Source organism: Clinocottus analis, unplaced genomic scaffold, assembly GCF_023055335.1.
Source record: "Clinocottus analis isolate CAN_PGR_092001 unplaced genomic scaffold, fCliAna1.0.p SCAF_11, whole genome shotgun sequence".
Lineage (NCBI taxonomy): Eukaryota > Metazoa > Chordata > Actinopteri > Perciformes > Cottidae > Clinocottus > Clinocottus analis.
In genome coordinates this window covers 12451554-12476662 of record NW_027175832.1, presented here as the reverse complement: position 1 = coordinate 12476662, position 25109 = coordinate 12451554, and the positions used below count along the sequence as shown (strand labels likewise).

Below are 25109 nucleotides of genomic sequence, written 5' to 3'. Positions count from 1 at the left end.
GCGATCTACTATACGTTCCAGTCTACTGTATGTTCCAGAATCGGGAGAGTTCCTTGTGGGCCGCTTCACTTCTGGGCAGGTCGAGAATTTTATTTGTTGACGTTAATATATCTTCAGCATGCAGCCTCTGCATGGGTTGTACCATGCAAGGATGTTCACCCCTCCCAAATAGAGTTGATTCGGTCCATTATGGAACCAACCAACTTTATTTAAGGAGGCGGGGGGGAGAACTTCCTCGCTTGATACAACCGGTGTATCATGCGAGGAAGTTCTCCCCCTTTCCAAATACAGTTGGTTTGGTTCAGACCGCAACAATAAGCTTCAGGGAGGATGGACGGAGGAAGAGGGCAGGAGGGGCTGAAGAAGCCTGGTTGAAAAAAATAATAATTTGGCTGACGTTGTAGCCTTGATTAATATCATTGTAGCGTCGTCAACCTATTCCCAAGCAAAATATTACATTGAAGTGCTTGTATCTTGTACCAACAGTGAGCTGCTGGCTTCACACATTACAAAGTACTGAGACTTAAAACTAAGTAATTAATAAATGTAAGGAGAAATGCCTGTACTTTTGGGTAAATGGTTACAGTACGCCATTAACAGGTTACACTGTGCATGCGCGACTTGCCGATTTTTGGCGTTTTGCCGAAAGCCAAACTTCGTGTCTCCATCAGGTCTCTTTTCTGATGTTCCGTCTCTCAAAACCGGAAAAAGACCTAATCTCAACATGGAGAGTGAACTGAGAGCGTTCGTATCAAGTCTACAACCCCGTTTTAAAAAGTAGAGGAAAGCAGCTCACTCCAGTCACTAATACCGATAGAACCTGATGCTCACATATCTGCAGTCGTTCTGTTTTGTTTTGCAATTTGCTTTTAGTTTTCCAAAATGAGCTATTTAGTAGTAACTGCATATTATTTATTTGTCATGTCTGGTAATTGTGTATGGATGTGCACTGCCGAGGAAGTAGTGAATACAATTTATTAGGGTTCGGGCGACTGACGTAGTCAGTCCCGAGAGGACCCTATTGTAACTCTTAGGGGAACATTGGGCGCCGTTTTGAGGGACTTGTTATACTCCAAAACTCACCAAATTTGGGCCGCTTGTCAGGCCTGGTGAAAATCGCCATCTGAAATAGACGTAACAAAAAAGTACCCAAAAATGGCTCTCCAGCGACCCCTAGAAGTTGGACCGGCGACGCCCTTTGCCCAGATTGTCCGATCGACTTAAAATTCACACACGTCCAGCTCCACCTGCTCTACAAAAAAAGGCTCTCAGACCCATAGACTCCGCCGACCAAATTTTCTAAAAAACACATTTTCTCACTTTCATCCGAGAACGCTTGGTCCGATTCATACCAAACTCTCTGTAAATCATGAATGGACTTGTATCTTCAAGACTGCGTTGAAAGATTTTGAAAATCTCATTGTGGTGAGGAAACTCAGACCAATTAACCTCTTAGGGGTGTGTCCTATTTTTAAATACTCATACCATTAAAAGTATAGGGACTGATGACTCCAAACTTTTTTTGTATGTGCACATTGCATCCTCTAACATGCAATAAATCATTCATGCCATTCAAACATTAGGGTGCACTACAGTAATTCACGCAATTTGGGATTTTTGGCGCATTATTGTCATTTTTCGCCTTTTTCTTCAACAGCCCCGACGTGATGTGGACCCAAAGACACACCCGTTTTGTGCGTTTGCTGTGTGAAAGAAACCTGTTGTAACTCCAAAGCACATCATGCAATCAGCCCAAAACTCCTCATGGATGATGCCGATCCAGGCCTGAGCACATGTACATGAAGAAATGTTGGGATTGTCATAGCGCCATCTGCAGCCAAAATTAAATATGCCTCTATATGTGTGTTCACACATGTTCAGCTCCACCTGCTCTACAAAAAAGCCTCTCAGACCCATAAAGTCTGCCTACCAAAATGCTCCGCCATTTTGAATTTTTTGAAAAACACGTTTTTGCACTTTTACCCTAGAACGCTTGGTCCGATTCATACCAAACTCTCTGGAAATCATATATATATATATATATATATATATATATATATATATATATATATATATATATATATATATATATATATATATATATATATGTATATATATATATATATATATATATATATATATATATATATATATATATATAGCTTTTTCCGCGATTAATGCATGATTTTTCTGCGATTAATCACATTATGCCGCTCCTTCTTTTGTCCATGTTCAGTCTGTTGCTTACCTTAAAGATGTATGTTAAAGAGCAGCAATTGTTTCACTTTATACAAAAGCAATAAGTGCTTTTCATGTTTTCCAATTCAGTTCAGGTTTTCTTACTCAGTGAGAAAAGTCCAGTCTGTGTTCGCTTGAACAAGTGCACTAACGTCTGGTTGAATGAGGTGGAGATGTGGAGGACAGCTGACAGGTATCAGCAGTGGCTTTGCGCATGCGCGATTAATGTTCATTCCGGGTCCGCTGAGCTTGCAGAGCGAGCTGCCGGTGACCGCTTGTGAAGCTTTAAGAGGCGACTCACTCGCGCGGTGCTCATTAAGGACAGAAACTATAGAACAATATGTGCTTTTGCTACGGAAGCCCGAGGGCGGAAGTAAGTTATCGCCTTCAAAGTAAAAGCCCTAAATTTTTTATTATTTTTTTTAAATAAAAAAATGCAGTTAACGCATGATCAAAAAATTAACGCCGTTAATTGACTGAAAAGTTAACGCGATATTAACGCAATATTAACTTGCCCAGCCCTAATATATATATATATAGATAGATAGATAGATAGATAGATAGATAGATAGATATAGATATATATCTATATCTATATCTATATATACATATACATATTAGGGCTGTGAAATGATTAAAATGTTTAATCAGATTAATCACGGGTTTCTGTGGATTAATCATGATTAATCACATATTACCGATATTCTCGGTATATTTTTGTAAAAACTAAAAAATACATACATTGTCATTTATACATTGGGTTGCTGTTGGAAACGATGCAGGTATAGGCCATAAGGTGAACCCCGTTGTCGTTTCATCCTGCTCCACAGTCATCTACGCAATCTTAAGATCATAAAAAAAGAACAAGTTGTGCTAAACTACCAAAAAAAAGTTTGGCGATGAAATTCCAGTTGATTATTGATGCAGTGATGTTTTATGCCGAACAAGTTCCTTCAGAGCGTAACAGGATATTCGTCGCGAGTGGAGGTGACAAGGTGCTCAGTGTTGCCAGATTGGTGATGGAGAAGTATCGTACCAAAGGCTCAAAATGGTTCTATTTGGAGGATCATTATCCTGCATCTGGCAACCCTTAGATCGGTCGACCAATGACAGTTCTCTCTACAGTCAGAGCTCGCGCAAGAAGGTGAACGTAAGATACCGTTTCAAAACTTGTAAGAGCGTAATAACTAGTTTGTGAAAGACTCAGAGAAACGCAAAATCCCGGACATTTTGGAATCCCTACCGGACGCATTTGTTATGTCTCGAAAAGAGGACATGTCTAGGAAAAAGAGGACGTCTGGTCAGCAGGTAATTCTCATTACTCACAAAAGTCTAGTGATCCTGTCAGCGCCACATGATCCGTAGCAGCCAAGTCATTTTCCGTTTTGTTCTTTCCAGCTTTATACAGCGCGTGGATTTGTGTCATGATTGTGCGTCTTTGCGGTGCTTTGATGCTCGGGTCCCCCATTGCCACTCGCAAAACTTTGGTGAACCCCTCATCCTCAACAATATTAATTCCGCTACTGTGCTACTCAGCTTGTCACAGGCAGACTTAGTGAGGGCTCTTTGTTGTTCAGTGAGGCTGGTTTGACGCATTCCTCTTGAACGCCCCTCGCCGACCATCGCATGCTGAGCGTTGAGATGTTAAGGCTAGTTGTGCTGGTGAAACGACAACGTCTTCTCGAGTGAACATCTGACATCTACGTCTGACTGCATTAGAGCGGAAATAGTTGCATTCTCGCTCTAATGGAAGCTCATTCTGCACGTGCGTTAAAAAAATGAACGCATTAATCCTGTAATTTAATCACAATGAGTTAATGCGATTTTTTTTTTACAGCTCTATATATATACATATATATATATATATATATGTATATATATACATATATATATATATATATATGTATATATATATTTATATATATATGTATATATACATATATATATTTATATATATATATGTATATATATACATATATATGTATATATATGTATATATATATATACATATATATGTATATATATACATATATATATTTATATATATATATATGTATATATATACATATATATGTATATATATGTATATATGTATATGTATATATATATATATATATATATATATATATATATATATATATATATATATATATATATAATCTCGTTCATCGGTCTACATTACGAAAGAACGAGGTCGCGGGATACAAGCGGCCGAAATGAGCTTCCTCCATAGGGTGGCCGGGCTCAGCCTTAAAGATAGGGTAAGGAGCTCGGACATCAGGAGGGAGCTTGGAGTCGAGCCGCTATTCCTTCGTATCGAAAGGAGTCAGCGGTGGTTCGGGCATCTAATCCGGATGCCTCCTGGACGCCTCCCATTAGAGGTTTTCCAGGCACGTCCAACTGGGAAGAGGCCCCGGGGAAGACCCAGGACACGCTGGAGGGATTATATATCCCGGCTGGCCTGGGAACGTCTCGGGGTCCCCCAGAACGAGCTGGAAAATGTTGCGGGTGAGATGGAAGCCTGGGTCGGTCTGCTGGGTGTGCTGCAACCACGACCCGACCACAGATAAGCGGTGGAAAATGGATATATATATATATATATATATATATATATATACATATATATATATATATATATATACATATATATATATATATCATAGAAATACTATTATCATATTTTTGTGCAATACTGTTATATCTTTCATATTTTTTGCCTTTTTAAAAAAAAATTTACCTTAAGTTTATTGTAATTCTGTGTTAGGAGGACGGAGCAAAATAAGCTTTTCATTGTATAGAATAATACTCTAATGTCTGTTATCCGTGCATATGACAGTTAAAACGTCTTGAATCTTAAATCTTAAATATGTTCATCTGAGGATAGCTCCACTCCTTGCCATTTGTTTTACTGGCTTCATGGCTAATTGCTCGTTACCAGACTTAATGCTGTCTGTTGGGTTAGTTCCCGTCATTGAAGACAGCTCTGCCTTTAATGACGGGCTAGATGATTACATACTGCCAAGCGTCCTAGGAAAAATCCTGCTGGACAGATTATGAGTTCATTAAGTCCACCGATAACCAGTTAACTTTTAAAACCAAACATGGTACTGAAATTGTCAACAAATATAGAGGTCAATACTCATCCATACTCATGTATTTTATTGACGCCTCCAAAGCTTTTGATCGTGTTCATCAAAGATCACAACCTCTGTGATAAGCTCAAATGTCTTAACGAACAGATGATGATATTTATAGTCAATATGGAAGGATGAATGCACAAGCCAACATTCTCTCACGCAGATTTAGTGTGTGTACAGACAGAGTGAAGACGTCTCTGTTGAGAGCATATTACACACACTCACTACTGCACACTGTGGGCAAACTACAGTAGCTCATAATGACGCCGTGAGAATGTCACTAGAGTTGTTTCAAAGTTGTTTACAGATTTTGTGCTTTAGCACTGACATAACAATGACATGTCTTTCAGTGGCGGGCCGTGGATTACCTACACTTTCACTGTCTGATTCATAGTCTTATTAGCTGTTTAACGCCGCACCGTTGCATCTCATTGCATGACAGGAGTTGTGCAATGAGAAAATACGCTTATAGGGAAACATAATTATAACACATAAAGTGTATTTGTAAAAAACAATGACATTATAAAATAGCTATAACTTTTATTATAAAAAATGAAATATTTTTAATTTGTTTAATTCTAAAAAAGCTACAACTTAGTAATTCTGTTTAGGCTAGCAGGCCTTGATGGCCCGTCACTGGTGTCTTTATAACCGACAGATCTCTTGCCCGCTGCATTTTATGTACTTTCCAAACACAAAGTGTGTATTCTTGAGGTCTTACAAAGAAACTATGTGGTCACCAACTAGTGCTCCATAGCACCCCCAGTGGCCAAACGCCATATGGCACCCTAAAAAAGCACTTTTTTGAAAGACAATAGTGAATTTGGATGAAGAAGTAGTAGAATAGTCTTGAATACACCCCATAAAGCACCCATATTAGAAGAAAGGAAGGCGTCTGCTCTCTGCTCACCTCTGGGCGTTGCTGGCAGTCACATGACCCTGAAACAGTCTATCAGGTTGACCCTGTGGGCTGTCCACAAACACAGACGAGGTAGAGGATGACGAGCCACTTCCTCTGTTTCTGTTCACCATCTCCCCTGTGGCTCCGCTACAATCCCATCGCAGGGACCGGCGACAAGGAGACATCCTCTCTGGAGGCACCAGGCCCGGCCCCACCATCTGCTCCTCAACCAGCCGGACTTCTCTGACTCTGTGAGGTGAAGGGGGCGGTGTTTTGGTTCCGAGTTGAGGAAGCTGGCTGTCGCTATACTTCCTGCTCCCCTGCCTGGATGGTGGAAAAACAGCTGGTTACATGGTCAGAGTATGGTGGTTAATGTATTCCAACCAATCAGGTATTCCTCTCAGTTTACAGCAAGATGGATATTTACCATATTTAGTCTAAATCCATATTATTTACCAGGACCAGAAGTAAACTAGCTCAGCTCAGCTTGATTGCTTCTGATTCCTAATGTTGGTTTAGACTGCTAAGCAATGGAGCACAAAAAAGGTCTAATAAAAGAAAAATTCCAAAGTTCTAGGAATCAGACAGCTGATGCAAAGAAAAAAAGCCCCTGCAGCATGTGAATAATCTGATTGATAGCAGCCGCCCTGCTTCTGGATGGGGTTACTCATAATATACATGAAATCACTTAAGCAGGGTTTCTTTATGAATCAGTCACTGTCAACACAACGTACTCGTCACTGAGGTCAGAGCTGACAGCAATAATCCATATTAACAGCCATATCAACCAAAACTGGTAATACTACGTGAAGAGCTTTGTTTGGTCTTCTCCATAACAATGTAATGCAGAGAATGTGTTCCGATTGATAACATGATATTGGTGTCATCCAAGCTCTTGTGGATCTGCAAACCGACCAACAGGTAGTTGCTGCATACTGCAGTTGCCATGGTAGTTCATGACCTTGCCTCCTAATCTCTGAGTCCACCTTCAGCCGGCCTGAGCTCTGTTCCTATAGCCAAAGACAGTGTGTATGTGACTGCATTGGGTTTAAGCCAGCGTGTACCTGTGCGGGAAGCGGGTCTGCTCTATCAAGGGTTTAATGGAGGCCCGGTACTGCTGCAAGCCCCCCGGGATCCCTGTGACCCCCGCATTCACCATATCTGCAGTGAGAGATGGAGGAGCGCTGCACTGGGAGGAGGCCATGCTGAGTCGCCCTCCTCCGTCCTGCACGGAGGAGCGGTAGGAGTCTGGGTAATGTTGTCCTTCTCCACGCAGCACCAGGGACATGGTCTTACTGCTGCCAGCGTCCTCATCTGTTACACACATGCACACACACACACACACACACAGAATCAGAATATAATATATAATATTCCAAATGTAAAATATGCAATGTATTTCATGTGTTATCTAGGCAGACTCCAGAACTGTATCACCCGTTAAGGAATCAGGTCTGTGATGATGTAACATGGACGACACTTTATTAACTCTTTCACTGCTGCTGCTGCTGTGCTTTTAAAGATCAAAGGTCCAGCTTTCACAGCTTTGTGTCCAGGAGCACCAAAGCTGACATGTCACTGAGTCCGATGCTCTCACATGTGTGACCTTAAACTGAAGGACTAAAGAGGGACCGCTCTGTCAGCTTCCTAGCGGGGCTGAACAAAGTGAAGTTTTCTTTCTAAGTTTGACCTCACAGGAAGGTACAATTCCATTGTATCTTGTTAAGAATGAGAGCTAAGAGCCAGTCATGTATCACTTTTATTCCTGACCTCCCTGTCAATGTGCTGTATGTGAGGTCGGTTCTTTTTCTTTGTGAGCTCAGCAAACCAAATTCCTTTCAATTATGTTAGCAATAACATATTGATTCTGGAATCTTGTATAAATCCCTATACCTAAAATGAAAGCTCTGCCTCTTGAGTTACCTGTTGCCATGGTGAATAGTAGTATCTGGGCTCCACTGATGCAGGCCCTTATCTCAGAACACACTAGAGCTGATTGAACGGGAACTGGAAGCTCTTCCAGGTTAATCACCTCAGTTCAGCTTAGAATGAGAGTTTGTTAAAGCTGCTTCTGGACCAGCAAACTGCTCCACTGCCACATCTACTGGGCAGATTTAAACTCTCACATTTGATATGAAACACGTCATGCAGACCACACCCCCTTTACAGTCTGTATAAAGTTCTAGAGTCTAGTTTTGCACGTGAAAGTGTTTAGCATGTTTTCAGTGTATAAGTTCCCTATTAGGTGAGCAACTGGTCCAAGGACTCAACAGGCGTCTTACCAGGCTTCACGTCCCTCCTCTCCAGTATCGCGCTGCTGCTGCTGGAGCACAGAGAGCCGGATCGTCCCACACCGGACAGACATTTCCGTGGTAACGTGGCGCTGCCTGGGTCCCCTGTCCTGCTCCCAATGCTCCCCCCACCGTACACCATCCTGGAGGGGGACGTGGGCATGGAGCGGACTGTGGGTGGGGACATGGAGCCCTGCAGGCTGTGCAGGGTGCTGTGGACAGGACTGTGACGGCTGTACAACACCTCTTTGGAGATCTGCTGGAAACAACCAGGGTCGATATTGTTATTCAGAGATCAGAATCAGAATCAGCTTTAATGGCCACGTACATTTTCACATACATGGAATTTGACGCCGGATTGTGACTCACACCAGAGGTCCATCATATTCGCTACAGCTTCCTCCTTTGTCCCTTAAACCAAACTGAGACTGATGCTGTCGCTCTTCTCAGGAGGTCAGTCGATGTTTACCGTGACTTACAGTTCCATTGTATAGCTGCACAAATCAATTTCCCACATGAGCATGGATCAAATGACTTAGTGACATGTGTCATCCTTGCGATGAGCTTCCCTCAGCTTTACAGTGTTTAGCTTTGGTTGGATTTTATAGTCAAAGTTCTTGTTTGCACCTCGTTTCTAGCAGCAGCAGGAAAGGAGTGTGTTTCAAAATGAGCATCGTTGATATACACATTACAAATTGAAGAAGTAGCCAGGAATACACATTCCATGCATTTATTGTTCATGTTCACCCCCCAAAAGTACAGAAAATTTGATTTTAACCTGTAGATAGGGTATGCAAAAAGCTTCGGTATTTGAACTGGTACATGTAATAGTGGCCAGCTGAGGGAAGCTGTCTCTAACGTGACGTCTGCTTGGGGCACGAGGTGAGGAAACTGCAACCCAAAGGCATGTCAACAGCAAAAAGTGCAGGAAACACTGCATGGAGGTGTGTGTGTATGTATGTGTGTGTGTGTGTGTGTGTGTGTGTGTGTGTGTGTGTGTGTGTGTGTGTGTGTGTGTGTGTGAGTGAGTGAGTGAAAGTTGTGCATGCACTGTGGTGAAAACTCCAAGCATGAAAATACATTGATGAAGTCAGTGAATTAACATATGTGAGCTCAGACTGACTTCAGCTCTACAGCACTGACTAACAAGCCATCAGACTACCAGACTGATCCAAGATCAGCCACTTCCCGGCGAAAGGTCAAGTGTTTGTATACACCTTACGCATATCTTTAATGTACACAGTAAAATCCACAGTGTTAAATATGCAGTGTCAAAGTCCAGTGACTCTTTCAGAGTTATTTCAACAACAGCTTGAGTAAGATGCCGCCTAGTGTTGGTGTTAATTTACGGAGTTAAATCAGGGGGTGTTAGAAATACTCTGAAAAGCCCCACTCCCTTCGTCACCTCATTTCTGGGTGCTGAAAAAGCTCTTGGGGCGGGGTTGTTTCGGTGAGTTAACGCAATGCACTCCTGACTAAGTTATCTACACCTACGGTTATTTCACAATCTTTCTTTTTTACTTACATCCTGTAAGATCCTGTACGATGGAGTTTGACAGGACGACCCGGCATGCAGTTCAGCGGTGTAACTTTATGAATGTGAAACCCTGAATTAAGTTCTTATCCCTGTTCTTATTCAGACTTTCATGTGCCATAAGACAACACTGTGAGTGTTAGATGTTAACACATCTTAGTGTAAAAAATACACTTTCATGTGTCATAAGACTGTGATTGTTGGATATTAGACAACACTGTGAGTGTTAGATTTTAACACTATGAAAGAGTTAAAATATTAACACTATCCAAAGTGTAAATTTAACTCTGAACCCGAGTGGATTATATAAATACTGGCATGGTGTTGATTTTAACACTATGGGAGTTCATTTCACACTTCCGATTTTGCTGTGTACAGCAGGTAATATGGCAATATGTGATCATTTAAAGTTGTTTTTCACCATCTCTCTATCGGCATGCCTGTAGAGGCTCAAACCTTAACCAATTTAAAGTATTAGAGCCACTAGGTGGGCAAACGGGAGAACATGTTTGGACACGTGTTCTGCCACAAACAAATCCAATGTCCAGGTCGATGGGTATCTTTGATCCATTTATTCTGTGATAAACACTAGCAAGTTGACATGAGCATGGTAAAAAAAAAACTATTGTGCTTCCCATCCACACACACACCTGTTCCATCACCTGGCACTTCCTGTTATGCCCTCTTGAAGTGAATGTGCCACCCTGTGTTCAAATAAAGGAACGACATTCACCCAGTGGTTCCCTCAAATAATAAACCCCATTTTGGCTCAAACAATGCCCATTGTTCCTCTTGAGGACTGTTTACTGGTTCTGAAAAAGGGGAGGATCCCTTTCCTTTGTCAGGCCTGAGCTTGTTGCATTTCCTTCACAAGTGTTGGTGTGGTCCCACTGAGCCTGTTACAAGTCAGGCTTGGTCAACCATTTCCCCAGAAGCCAGCGGGACCAGCATCCTCATCATACTCTGCTATATGATATGTTTTATGTTCTGCTGTTACTGAAACATAATTGTTTTGTCTTGATTTGGATATCTAATGGAAAATGCAAAGTCAAAATATGCTGTAGGGTGTAAAGCCCTTTGAGGCAGATTGGTTTGACATGGGTGGTGAGGATGTAACAAAAACATGGTGCTTTACAAGTGGGGTGGCAACTGTTGTAGCATGCTGTGCAGTCCTACAGCTGTGTACTACTCCTCAGGTTCGTACTGGACTCACTGTAAAGAAAAGTGACTCACACCTGAGGTAGCTGAACGTGTTGTTAAGCACGTTACATTGTCCTTACAAACTGTCAATACATCTATTTACTCAAGAGTAAATCAATTTATACTGCTGTAATATTCTATTGTATGTTGTCTTTTATTCATTTAGCAATTTTTTGTCTTATTTTGTGGGACACTTCACTTTGGGAGTTAAGGTAAGAATATTGTATTTTACTGCAATATGTAATACCGTGGTGAGCCTTGTCTTGTCTTGGGTTTTGTCTCGTCATTTCCTGTTTTATTTTGGAAGCCTACCTCCCTCTCGTTTTTCGTCACTTGCCCTTCTTCATGTGTCACTGGTCTGATTGCCTCCCTGATTCCTGATTGTTTGCACCTGTTCCTCATTACTCTCTTTTAGTCTGCGTCTTCCCTTTGTCTTGTGCTGAAGTGTCTTGCCCCAACCTTTGCCACAGCTTTTTGCCACAGCCACTGTGTATTTTCCCGTAAGTGTGTTTTCCTCGAAAGAGTGTTTTTCTCTGTACTTTTATAATCTAGTAATTTTGCCCCGTGAAGAGTGATTTTCTGTTGTACTTTTTAGTTTTGTCCCTTTTTTGCCTTTTTTAATTGTTTTTTTTTTTGTTTTGTTTGACACAAAGTGTGTGCTGTCTCTGCACCTGAGTCCTCATTCTAGTCCCGGCCTGACACAATGCAATTTAATTCAATTCAATGTCAATCTTGAAAAATCATAAATTTGCCTCAGAGGGCTTTGAATCTGTACAATGTATGACATCTACTGTCTTTGGGACCTGACATCAGATCAGGAACAAATCCCCACTCAGAGTCCCTGTGAAGGGACAGTTTTCATCGGGCTTGTCTCACAAGCAGGACAGATGCACCACCAGAGTCCACAGGGAATAATTTCCAGCTACAATCTGGAGCTGTTATGGGTTATGTACCACAGTCTTATAAAGACCAGGAATTTATTAACTTTATACAAAAGCAATAAGAGCTTTTGATGTTTTCCAGTTCAGTTCAGTTTTTTTACACAGTGAGAAAAGTCCAGTCTGTGTTGGCTTGACTCAGTATCAGTGAGAGATGATCTGGATCTGGATTTGTTGAACCTCTTTGAGAGAAGAGGAAAGATCCAGAAGTGATACTGACTTAGTGCTCTGCCATAGTGTGCATCAGACGGCTTTGCGCATGTACAATTAATATTCAATCTGGATGCGGAGACTGTATCGCGATGCTCCTATGAGACGCTTTGTGAGGCGGTGCAGCTCGTGGCAGCACCTGCTGCTCGTTGAGCACAGAAACTGTAGAACAATACGTGCTTTCACGTCAATAAGCAAGTCGTCTAGTAGGCACCACTGCCTGTCGGTGAGGCTACGGAAGCGTGCGTGCACATACATGAATCGCCTTCAAAGTAAAGGCAGTGCCATTGTATTGCATTTATGGCGTGAATCTTATTTATCCTTTTTTTTTTTTTGGATTAACCTCACGCGGGCCGGAATGGGAGAGCCGTAAGATGCCCAGGTCTGAACTATGTCTGGGAGAGATTTAAAGTGAAAATGTCCATTTAAAAAGGACAGCAGTGTGTGTGGCTATGGAGGACTTAAAATGAATTAAGTATGTATAAATACATTTTAAAAAAAGCATAAATAAATAAAAGCTTAAATGAATGTATGAATTAATAAATAAATACAGTAATAAATAAACAAATGGTTAAATGAATGTATGAATGAATAAATAAATGCTTAAATAAATGTTTAAATACATGAATATATAAATATAAGTTATACCTAAACAGGACATCATTAAATCTATTTCTACATTTCTGTATTTCTTCATTTATTTGTCTGTATTTATGTGTCCACATGTATTTCTTCTATTTATTTCTGTCATTACATGCAAATGAGCAGGAGCAGTCCAAACCTCATTGTTAAACAGGATTAGTCAAGTACGGGAGCAAGACGGAAGCAACCGATCCCTAACACATGGCCCCTGTAGATGAAGTCAAAAAGCTGTCTCGGTGAGCAGCACTTGTGGCTTTGACCCGGCGGCCGCAAGCAGACCTGGGTCCTGTTTTTCGTACCTGGTTTACTGAGTTAGCTGGACAATTTTGAGAGATGACGTAGATCAGGCTTTTCGAAGCAAGTTTAGAAAAATCACCATAACCTGGTCCCGAGCAGGTTTAGTGCGTTTTGTCCCACCGGACAAAAAACAGCTCCCTTTCTCAATGATGGAGTGATATTAATTATATTATTTTTATAGGGAGAGAGTTCTTCAAGAGCGCCAAGATCCGTTCTCAAATCATAAAATCATGAAAAGCGCAAATTTATACAACAAGTATAAAGCAGAATTAGTGGTTATTTCCATGGTGGATGACGGCTAGTTACCGTTGTAGTAACCTAGACACAGTTCCTGGAGTCGGTGAAATTCACCGAGCTGTGTGCGGCTACAGATGGTATTTATGAACCCAAACAGGAGGGCATTTGATATTCCCACATTTTTGTGACTTCCACAAAAAGTATAAAGCAGAACTAGTGCTTATTTCTTCCAAAGTTTATAGCATAAAAGATCGTTATTTTCCCAGGGAGAAGCTATGGAGATAAGCCACGCCCCCTTTGTGGCGGCTCGATTAGTCATGCTGCGTTTGGTGTGAACACCATTTTTTTTTGGCGCGCAACAACTGACACGGTAGATGCGACGTGAAAAATTTTGGTGCGTTCGGTGCGAACACAGCATAAGCGACTCGCGGCAGCTGAGAACCGAAACTACATAACAATACGTGCTTTCGCGAATCGTCCGGTGAGGCTACGGAAGCGGGAGCGAGCACCTACATTAATTGGCTTATAGTTTAAAAAAAACAAACAAAAAAAAATGCAGTTAACGCATAATCAAATAAATAACGCCGTTAATCGATTGAAAAGTTAACGCCATATTAACACGTTAACTTGCCCAGCCCTAATTTATATATATATATATATATATATATATATATATATATATATATATATATATATATATATATATATATATATAGTTTGTGCTGTTTGTGACTCATCTGAGCATGAACACAGTCAGAGACCCAGAAGCAGATGAGAGCTGCATGACTGAATGATTCCACAATTCAAATCCATCTCGTTATTTCAAAAGGGTGTTGATCTCTAAACCTACACAGAGTAAACGTGTCACACCATATAAACCACCAGGAGTATGAACATCACACGTAATATCCAGCCATCAGAGTAATGTCCAGACCAGTTACACTGGGAGAGCAAGCTGTCAATAACATTATTAATATCATTGTTCCAGCACGTAGTGAGTTAGCCAATGGCGTAGGTTTGCATAGGGTCCATAGGGACTAGTCACGACCAGTTTGGACCAAAATATTTGCATACTTACTCGTCTGTCATAGCATAAAAACTTTTAAACAGATTTTTCACTGTTCTAGTATAATACTATGTTCGTCGCCCAGAAGAGTAAAAAATCCATGTCCATGTTTTCCAATGCGCCCTTCAAGACTGCAAGTCAGAAACACTACGCCAGTCATAATGCTAACAGTAGTCTGACACGGACCACGGTAAACTACTAAAATACGCCAGGAAATAATAAAGCCTCATATTAGTATTTTGTTTGGTCTTAACATTGATATTGTTGACCCTTTTGTGCTTTGTAGACGAGAAAATGCCACCAAAAAAGAAAACAAATATCTGACGTTTTTTTCACCACGTAAGTAGCTATCAAGAAGCCAGGTTGGTGTTGTTGTTTTAGCGAGTAGGAGGCTAACTACTTACACAGTTCAAACCTCCATTATTTTTAAATGAATTCAGGAAACTTAGAAATCCAGTGAAGAATATGCAGTGCAGGTTGAGGGAGCAGCAGCTGGACCAAATTAGATCCTACTTATGGCATTTTGTTAAGAATGATCTTGCATTGGCAATGCAATTGAAGGATATTTGGGGAATCTGACCTTATGTCAGTGTTGCACCCTTAAAACGAAATGTCCACAAGCACACGTTTTGGTCGCCAGCCTGCATACTGCACCTCTTCTTACTCTTCTTTGTGAAGAGAGAAAGCGCTCTCTTCTACAGGGTCAATACAATACTGTCTTCCCTCCAGTCAGTATATGTACAGGTAATCAATCATTGGAATAACAACTTGTAAATTAACTTAAGACACACATTTAAAGTAAATTATTAGAAATTGACACAGTAATATCAAATCAGTAAAACATATGAAATGACTTATTTCAGGGTGCGATACCAGGACTTTTGGATTGTGAATTATGTGATGTTGAATAGAAAACAAGGCGGTGCCATACAATCTGAACCTATAACCTAAATGTTCTAAATTGCTTTTAAAATAAATACATATACTACTTATAAGGTCTACATTTATTCATTAAGGCATTATTTTTTAAATGCATTCAGGAAACTCCCGTGCAGGTTGAGGGAGCAGCAGCTGGACCTTCAGGGCTTCAGGTGAGGTCTTACATTGATTCTGTGTTGAGGTGTATTATTAAGGCTGACAGTGTAAACATTGTCTACCTGTTTTAAGTGTGTTTTTATTATGTTAAAACATGTATGTTCAGACTAAGCTACGTTTTCTTTGCTTTTTAGGGAACAGTCAGTTTGAGCCACAGTGACCGTCAAGGAAGTCAGTGTAGCAGAGTCCGCCGTGCGCAATACAAAGAACAAATTGGAGTTGTACCGCGACCATGTAGAGACAAAAATGACAGGCTGTCGTGTCGATATGATAACATACGGCTTTTAGTTTGTTTAATAACAGAACAACCTGTTCTCAGTGGCTCGCAAGCTAACAGCAAGCTAGCATAGACCTGCTTGTCATCGCGTGGGGCTGGGAGGACAGCAGGTCCAAGTGTTATTGGACCTGCTGTCCTTATCTGTATCATACTTTATCTGTATCATGCTCACAGATAAAGTCTGCAGCTGCAGACTGAAGGGATCGCAACCAACTTGATGAGGTACATACTGCCACCCACTGTACCAGATTGTGCAGATTCAGGGTGCTGCCACTGAGAATCCTTGTCTCTATGAGGAATCACAGCACAGAACCCCCCATGTAGTTTAACCGGCTTTTCTACCATAGAAAAAAAAGAAATGAAATCTGATTGGACAAGAGTGTAAGCACAGAGCTTAACCAGCTGACAGGCGCAGTGGCGGTGCGTCAATAAAGGGCGCTAGGGTGCCGCCCCTCTTAACATTTTGAGATTTAAAAAAAAAAAGACTAATATATATATATTGTCAAAAAACATATATCAAATAATTTTAATAAGAAACATACCGTGTTGACGCGCTATAAGTGTGTGGGAGACCGTACGCTCCTGTTAACAGCCACCTAAGTTAAACGTGACCAAATATAAATATTCATCATCACTGAGAAAGCCTCTCCCCCTTTCTCGGGCGCAGGCCAAATGGGAGTCTATGGCAGTGAGCAAACTTTTTACGGGTGTAAAGGCAAGGAGAGCTTCTCATTGGCGGATGAAACTGGAATCTGTGGGCGCAAAGGTTTGCGCCCTGGCCAATGACATCGCTATTTATTTCAACGTGACTGGACTATTCGTCGAATCAGAGACCTGTATCATTCCCTCACTTCCTGTATAGCTCCCACGTAGCTACGCGAGCAACATAACTAGCAGAGACATGGTGACTGAAAACTCTGTGGTGTCTCTACTGAACGAGTCGGGACCCGAATGTCCGGATTTAAAAACCCAGCAGCAAAGCACTGACCGCGGGAGGACGTCCACCCGGAGCTTCTCCTCAAGCCTAAGTTACATGCTAACCGGAGTTGGTTAGCTGGATGCTAATAAGCTTTGAAGGCTTGCTGCAGAGGTAAGTGTCAAAATCAGCAGATGCCTGTGTTAAGGCTGATTTATACTCGGGTTTTACGCAGAGACGCAAGCACGCAAGACACGCATGGCCGACCTTGTGTGGTCAAATCGGACATTTTGCGTGCGTCACCCCAAATTTCTGACTCGGTCAAAGCAACGCGAGCCCACAAGGCTGTGATTGGTCAGCTAACCACATCCTTTCTGTCCTCTGAAACCCAACCCAATGTTTCTTAAACCATTCTGCTTTGAACTTCTCATGCGCAAAGTTACAGTTTGTCGATAGTTGTTATTGGACAGTGTTGAGCTGTTTTCTTGAAATAAAGGAGTTTTTTTTAGAATATTCGACTCAAAAACTCTTTTCTTCTCATTGTGAAGTACTATTAAACCGCGCCGCCCAACTGCGCCCACCCCAAAAAAAATGTCACCAGCCGCCACTGGACAAGCGGCACCCACGTGCAGGCCAGAAGCTGAGGAACAGACAAGACAGGCTCTGTGCAATGAGAAAATAAGCTAATAGGAAAAATTATTATAATACATGTAGTGTATTTGTGAAAAACAATTAAATTATAAAATAGATATAACTTTTTGATTCTGTTTTGGTCAGCAGGGAAGGCTTAGCAGGCCCTGCAACCCACCACTGCCTGTTGTATAGATAAGGGAACCTTAAATGACTTCTGTTGTGATCTGGCGCTATAGAGAAAATTACAGGGTGGCGGAGGGTTTGTTCATGCGAGCGGGGCCTAATATAATGGTAAGGGAAACACTGCGCACACACACACACACAGAATATGTGATATGTCCAGTCCACCTCTTCATGGAGAAGTTTAACTTATCTTCAATTGCTACTAGAAAAGTTGTATTGTTTGATACCCTAATACAATTTGTGTCACTTATGATGTACAGTAATACTGATCATTATGAATGTCTGTTGTTGAGTGATCGAGGAAAATATGAAAGTAAAAAAGTGTAATCATTAAAAACGTATAACCATTTGCTTTTTCTTGTACAACCATTTTGAGTTTTTAAGTATAACCATTCTATTTGTATGTATAACCATTACCTTTTTAACCATTGAATGAATATATACACTGTTTGGTCTTCATTTCAAGTACAGTTTGTGATTAGATCGAATGAAATGCATAGGATGCTGTAAGTTGCTATGTTTTATAATCTTTTCTATATTATGGATATTGTAAAAAGTTCTCCTACGTATTAGGATACAGCCAGTGTTACCATATTAGGCAACAAGCACTCAGTGGTTGACCTTAGAGGCAAAATCTAGGATTAACCCTTGAAGAGAAGGAGGAGGGGTTAAGTGTGTCTGTGAGGGACAAGAGCTGATGCACAGAGAGAGGACAAAGGATTTTTCACCATTTCTCGCTCTGAATAGGGATTGCACCAGATTCAGAGAAAACTGGACTTAATACGCAACTTTAGTAGAAAAGGAGAAAAATCGAATTCACCCTGTCCCAGCCCTTAGGGGTTTTCCTCGTAATTATTATTAGATTTTTCCTTCTTTTTACTTTAGACACTGAGCACTGTTTCAATGAGTTGAAATTGTTGTAGGTGATTCAAGCTTAAATAACAAATCTCAGACTTACGATTGAGTAAATGACTGATACAAAACCAAGTTGTGGTTCTTTAGGACAATTTAACTCTTTTTCCCTGTCCATCCACCGTGAGATACAGAAGTGACGACTGAATCTACCAAAGAGACATAAGGTAAATACCTTTGGGTGAAAACTTTGCAGTGTTAGTGTAATGATGAGATGGTGTCAAAACAGGTAGAGAGAAGACCCGTATGGGTTGAAACAAGTTACAGGCCACTGTGGGGACCTGACAGCACCCTCGCCAAAACCTATAACTTAACTCGAAATAATCAAAAATCCTAACGATTTAGCCCGAGGCGAGATAAAAGACTGAAGACATTATACTCATATCGGATGAGGATTCTTATTTCCTCCGAGATCTCTGAGATAATAGTTAACAGAGTGCCACCATGTGAGGTAAAGAGGTCTTGCCTTCCTACCCCCCTCTTCCTCTCCTGTTTCCCCGACAAGATCTCTGATCACGCTACACTGTCTATTTGTAACATTTATGAATATAATTTCTCAGAATATTATCATTTATTATCTTTGAGCCAAGAATGCAAACTTGGGTTAAGGTTAGGCCTGTTCGCTTTAGAATGTTTAAATGTTGAAGTTAGTAGAACTCTCAATACAGAAAATATTTAAGAAGAAACATTATTTGTCATATTAAATACTTTTTACATTCATGAAATTTGGTCTCTGCATTTAAACTATCCATAGCATCTTAGAAGAAGTGGGCAACCTCGTGAAGAGCCTGGGGAGCAACTAGGAATTCAGTGTCTTGCTCAAGGACACTTCAACGTGCAAACTATGGGGAGACCAGGGATCCAAGCGGCTACATTGCGGTTTTAGGACGACCACTTATCCCCATGAGCTACAGCTCATATGATGCATAAAACATACAAGTCTGAAATAAGATCAAAAAAGTAATGAGTTATACGTTTTGTTGTCACTTCAATCAAGATATTCCTTTCAACATCTGTTTGTTAACATCTGTCCTGACAGAGCCAATAAATGAGGTGTGTTGGTGCTACTGCGAAAAAGATTTGAAGTGAAGAGAACCCAAGACTGAATAAAGCTAACACCCATTTTAATCTTATCCTATTTCTACTGTGATTAGAAATTAGCTGATGTGCTGATATGATGCAAGATGTGCCTGTATGTGATGCAATAGGGTAACACCACAGGTGACTAAACAAGGAATTTGTGTCCGTGTGACGAGCAGAGATAAACAACAGGCAGAGGAGAGAGAAGGTCCTTCTTCATCTGCATCTTACCTGCTGGACTAGCTGCAGCAGACCAAACTCATGCTCATGTCTTTATAAGCTCGTATAAGCTAGTTAGCCCAGTTTAACCTATGAGGATCTCTGATGGCTCCTGTAACCTGTTTTGTCATCATGGAGGAAACTAATTTATGAGGAGCAGAAACAGACTGGAGCATGAGTCATATGTCAAGCAACCTATAATGACAGGTGTCCTTTAAGGACATGATGAGAAAATGATAACTACCAGAGGCAATGCCACCCTCCCCTTCAACAAGAGAGTGAGGATTATATGTGACTGATGGACATCAGCAGCACTAGCCAAACACTGTGATGTTCTGACCAACTTTTAACTGTCAGACTAAAACCAGTGCAAAAAAGCAAAGAGAATGTCAGACTTATTATGTTCACATGTTTACTGGGGCCTTGTTGAACCTGGTCTCTGTTCAGAAGGGCCATGCGCTGCAGAGCCTCAGTACTCTGTGATGGAACACCATCTCCTGCATGCTGACCCACTACTGGTTGATTTAACATTTACTGGGTGATAATTATTCATGCATTGTCTTCTTATACCATATTCTACACACAGAACATCTTATTTGCAGCATCTGTGTATTGTTGCAGTTAGTTGTGTTCACTTAAAAAAACTTTGAGATGTTAAGAGAAGCTGGGAAATGAACCAGCAGATCTCTAGAACCTGAGCTATAGGTTTAATGGCAGGAATATATATGTCAGACATATTCTTCTGCTGTCTGTTCGTGGGATATGCATCACCTTAAAGAGTGGAAGGGACAAAAGAAGTATAGAAGTGACATGTTTTTAGAGCTCATTGTTCAGTCTTCCTTTACGAATGCATAATATCAAAGTCTCATCTGTAATCTCAGAATGAGGTTGGAATATGTGTCCTATCTGCAGGACAGAAGCAGACAGGAGACTCACCCAGCCCTCTGCGTTGGCCGGCCTGGCATGGCGGGTGAACACATGTGCTGGGTCTCGATGATAAGCCTTCAAAAAGGAGTGGGATGTGATGTTTCTAGAAGAGAACAGAACACACTCAGTGACAGTTTAATGTGGGATGTCCCACACAGAGGTGAAAAGGCTGGATCACTGTGCTGTATGGAGATTCCCATTAATAAGTGTGCTAAAAGATTATTAAGATTTGGAGTCAGTTTCAGTTTGAGCACGTTGAAATCTGGTGGAAAGGATCAGATGTGAACTCTATGAGGAAACCGGTCATACTGTCAGTAGGACTATGTTCCATACTATGAGCAGGCAGTGTGCAAAATGTCATGAAAACTACATTTAAAATGCACATACTGTGAAGAAAATTCTTATTTTGCGGTAAGTTTTACATAGTTCATATGCAATTATTCCTATTTGACTGGCTCTGTACTGAACACTGTCCTCTGTCGCCAGCTGCTGAGACCTTCTAACCAACCCTTCTCCTGCTAGGTACATTGAGCTACTACTGATGTGCAAAAGTATATTGTCAATCACGTTTTGGCCTCAAGAGGCTTCACAGTCTGTACACATAGAATCAGAATCAGAAACGTTTAATTGCCACATAAGTTAGTACAAACAAGGAATTTGTCCTGGCGGAAGGTGCATCATAACACAACAACAACAACAACAACAACAACAACAACAACAACAACAAGCTCAAGGGGTAACACGATCAATAATAATAATAATAAGAGTAAAGGTAAAGTAAAGTGCACGGAATGAGGTTGTGATTATTGAAAGTGAGAGGTGAAGGTAAAGTGGCTAGTGACTTTAAGTGTGCGGTGTGGAGAAATGTGCAGGGAAGAGAAGGGAGAGAAGGGAAGGTCCTGGAGGAGTCAGTCAGTGGGGGACCCGGGCTCCATTGATGAGCCCGACTACTGCCGGGTAGAAACTATTTGTGTGGCGGGAGGTCTTGGTCCTGATGGACCTCAGCCTCCTGCCAGAGGGAAGAGACTCAAAGAGTTTATGTCCAGGGTGAGAGGGGTCGGCCGCAATCTTCCCTACCCGCTTCAAAGTCCTGGAAGCGAACAAGTCCTGGAGGGATGGCAGATTGCAGCCAATCACCGTCTCAGCAGAGCGGATGATGCGCTGCAGCCGAGCCTTGTCCTTGGTAGTGGCTGCAGCGTGCCAGACGGTGATCGAGGACCAGATGATGGACTCATTGATGGTGGTGTAGAAGTGCACCATCATTGTCTTTGGCAGGTTGAATTTCCTCAGTTGCCTCAGGAAGAACATCCTCTGCTGGGCCTTCTTTGTGATGGAGCTGATGTTCAGCTCCCACTTGAGGTCCTGGGTGATGATGGAGCCCAGGAAGCGGAAGGACTCCACAGCATCAACGGGGGAGTTATGCAAGGTGAGGGGGGTGGGTGGGGCTGCACTCTTTCTGTAATCCACAACCATCTCCACTGTTTTCAGAGCATTGAGCTCCAGGTTCTTGTGGCTGCACCAAGTTGCCAGGTGGTCAGTCTCCCACCTGTAGGCGGACTCATCCCCGCCGGAGATCAGTCCGATGAGGGTGGTGTCGTCCGCGAACTTCAGGAGCTTGACGGACTGGTGACTGGAGGTGCAGCTGTTAGTGTACAGCGAGAAGAGCAGAGGGGAAAGAACGCAGCCTTGGGGGGAACCGGTGCTGGTGGTCCTGGAACCAGAGACGTGTTTCCCCAGCTTCACGTGCTGCTTCCTGTCAGACAGGAAGTCTGTGATCCACCCGGAGGTGGAGTCTGGCACGTGCAGCTGGGAGAGCTTGTCCTGCAGCAGGGACGGGATGATGTTGTTAAAAGCAGAGCTGACAGGATCAGGATCCTGGCGGAAGTTCCTAGGGAGTCCAGATGCTGGAGGATGTAGAGGAGGGCCATGTTAACTGCATCGTCAACAGACCTGTTGGCTCTGTAGGCGAACTGCAGTGGGTCCAGTAGTGGGTCGGTGATGTCCTTGAGGTGGAACAGGACCAGGCGCTCAAAAGACTTCATGACCGCAGAGGTCATGGCGATGGGCCTGTAGTCATTGAGTCCTGTGATCGGGACGGGAATGATGGTGGAGGCCTTGAAGCAGGCTGGGATGTGGCATGTCCCCAGGGAGATGTTGAAAATGTCAGTGAACACCGGAGACAGCTGATCAGCACAGTGCTTCACGGTGGAGGGGGAGACAGAGTCCGGGCCCGCAATTTTGCGGGGGTTCTGCTTTTGAAAAAGCCTGTTGACGTCTCTCTCCTGAATGGAAAGAGTCGTCACTGGGGAGAGTGGTGAGGGGAGAGGGTAGGTGCAGAGGTGCGAACCCCTGATGGGCTGGGGGAGGGGGTCTGGGGGTTTGTGGCTGGATGATGGGCCTGTGGGGAATGGCGTCAGGACTGCTGAATTGTCTTTCAGAGCGGCAGTAGAAGTTGTTCAGCTCGTCTGCCAGGCGGAGGTCGTTCATGGAGTGGGGGGTTTTTGGCTTGTAGTTGGTGATCTGCCTGAGACCTGTACAGACAGAAGCAGAGTCACTTGCTGAGAGCTGATGTTGCAGTTTCTCAGAGTACAGTCGTTTAGCAACTCTCACCGCCTTGCTAAACTTGTATTTTGACTCTGTGAACAAGTCCTTGTCCCCACTCCTAAACGCCTGGTCCTTTTGCAGGCGTAGCGTTCTGAGCTCTGCTGTAAACCAGGGTTTGTCGTTGTTAAAAGTCACCCTGGAGCTGGATGGAACACAGCTGTCCTCACAGAAGCTGATGTATGAAGTTACAGCCTCTGTGTACTCATCCAGACTGTTGGTAGCAGTCCTGAAAATGTCCCAGTCAGTGCAGTTCAAGCATGCCTGAAGATCCTCCATAGTCTCACTGGTCCACTTCTTGAATTTCCTCATCAAAGGTTTGCAGAGTTTTAGTTTCTGCCTGTATGAGGGAATCAGGTGAACCATGGTGTGGTCAGAGTTTCCCAGTGCAGCACGAGGGACTGCGTGATAAGCCCTGCTGATGGAAGTGTAGCAGTGGTCCAGAATGCTCCTCTCGCGACTAGGGCATTTAATTAATCGTCTGTATTTGAGGAGTTCATGGCTGAGGTTTCCTTTGTTAAAGTCCCCTACGACAATAACTAGGGAGTCCGGGTAGGTCCGCTCCGGACCTACCCGGACTCCCTAGTTATTGTCCTAGGGGTATCTGTTCGGCGAGTGTCCACTGTGCCTCCTGCATGTTGCTCTTGGGCGGCATGTAAACACCGATCAGGATGAATGAAGCGAACTCACGTGGGGAGTAGAACGGTTTGCAGTGGATGATGAGGGATTCCAGGTCCGGCGAACAGTGCTGTAGAATCACTGTTACGTCGTTGCACCAGCTGTTGTTGGAGTAAAAGCAGATTCCTCCACCCTTCGCCTTGCTGGAGAACTCTGTGTCGCGGTCCGCATGGAACAGCTGGAAGCCAGCCAACTGGAACGCGGAGTCCGGAAGGGATCCACAGAGCCAGGTCTCCGGAGCAAGTGGAAAACAGAGCAAGTGGAAAAGTCTCTGTCTCTCCCCACCAGCAGCTGGAGTTCATCCAATTTATTGCATAGTGAGCGGACGTTGGAGAGAAATATGCCGGGTCGCGCTGTACGGGATCCCCGTTTGCGGAGACGCACGAGCGCTCCAGCGTGTTTCCTTCTCCTACGGCGTACAGCATGCGTTAAGGTGAGCGCACCTCTGACAAGAATGTCCAGAAGTTCAAGGGAAGTTAAAAAAGTTGGAATTAGGTCCGCAGGAGTTGTTCGTCTGATGTTCATGAGCTCATCTCTGGTGAAAGAGCCTCGGGGATTGCAGCAGAAAACAGAGTTTAAGACGAAAACAACAAAAAACAATGAGCACCAACACACCGAGGCTGCCATTTGCGGCGCCATCTTACTTATAAACATAAGCTTCACATCATGTACACATGAAACCCATTATTCAGACTGGAAAAAAACCTCCAGAAGAGCACCAGAAGATGACAGACATGCAGCAACATAGAGAACAACATAGAGCTGACAACATAAGAGCTCACAACATAGAGCTGACAACATAAGAGCTCACAACATAGAGCTGACAACATAAGAGCTCACAACATAGAGCTGACAACATAGAGCTGACAACACAGAGCTGACAACACAAAGCTGACA

At 42.6% G+C, this 25109-nt stretch overlaps 1 protein-coding gene across 1 annotated transcript in view; it reads right to left on the bottom strand.

The window, feature by feature from the left end:
- The window catches only part of LOC137802295 (sickle tail protein-like), a 131299-nt gene that overhangs the window by 45820 nt on the left and 60370 nt on the right, over positions 1-25109 (bottom strand). Inside the window, exons 5-8 of the mRNA XM_068600095.1 lie at positions 20943-21036; positions 8559-8823; positions 7341-7590; positions 6286-6600 (exon numbers count right to left, since the gene is read on the bottom strand). Of these exons, the coding sequence (XP_068456196.1) occupies positions 6286-6600; positions 7341-7590; positions 8559-8823; positions 20943-21036 (924 nt within the window). The remainder of the gene's footprint in view (positions 1-6285; positions 6601-7340; positions 7591-8558; positions 8824-20942; positions 21037-25109) is intronic.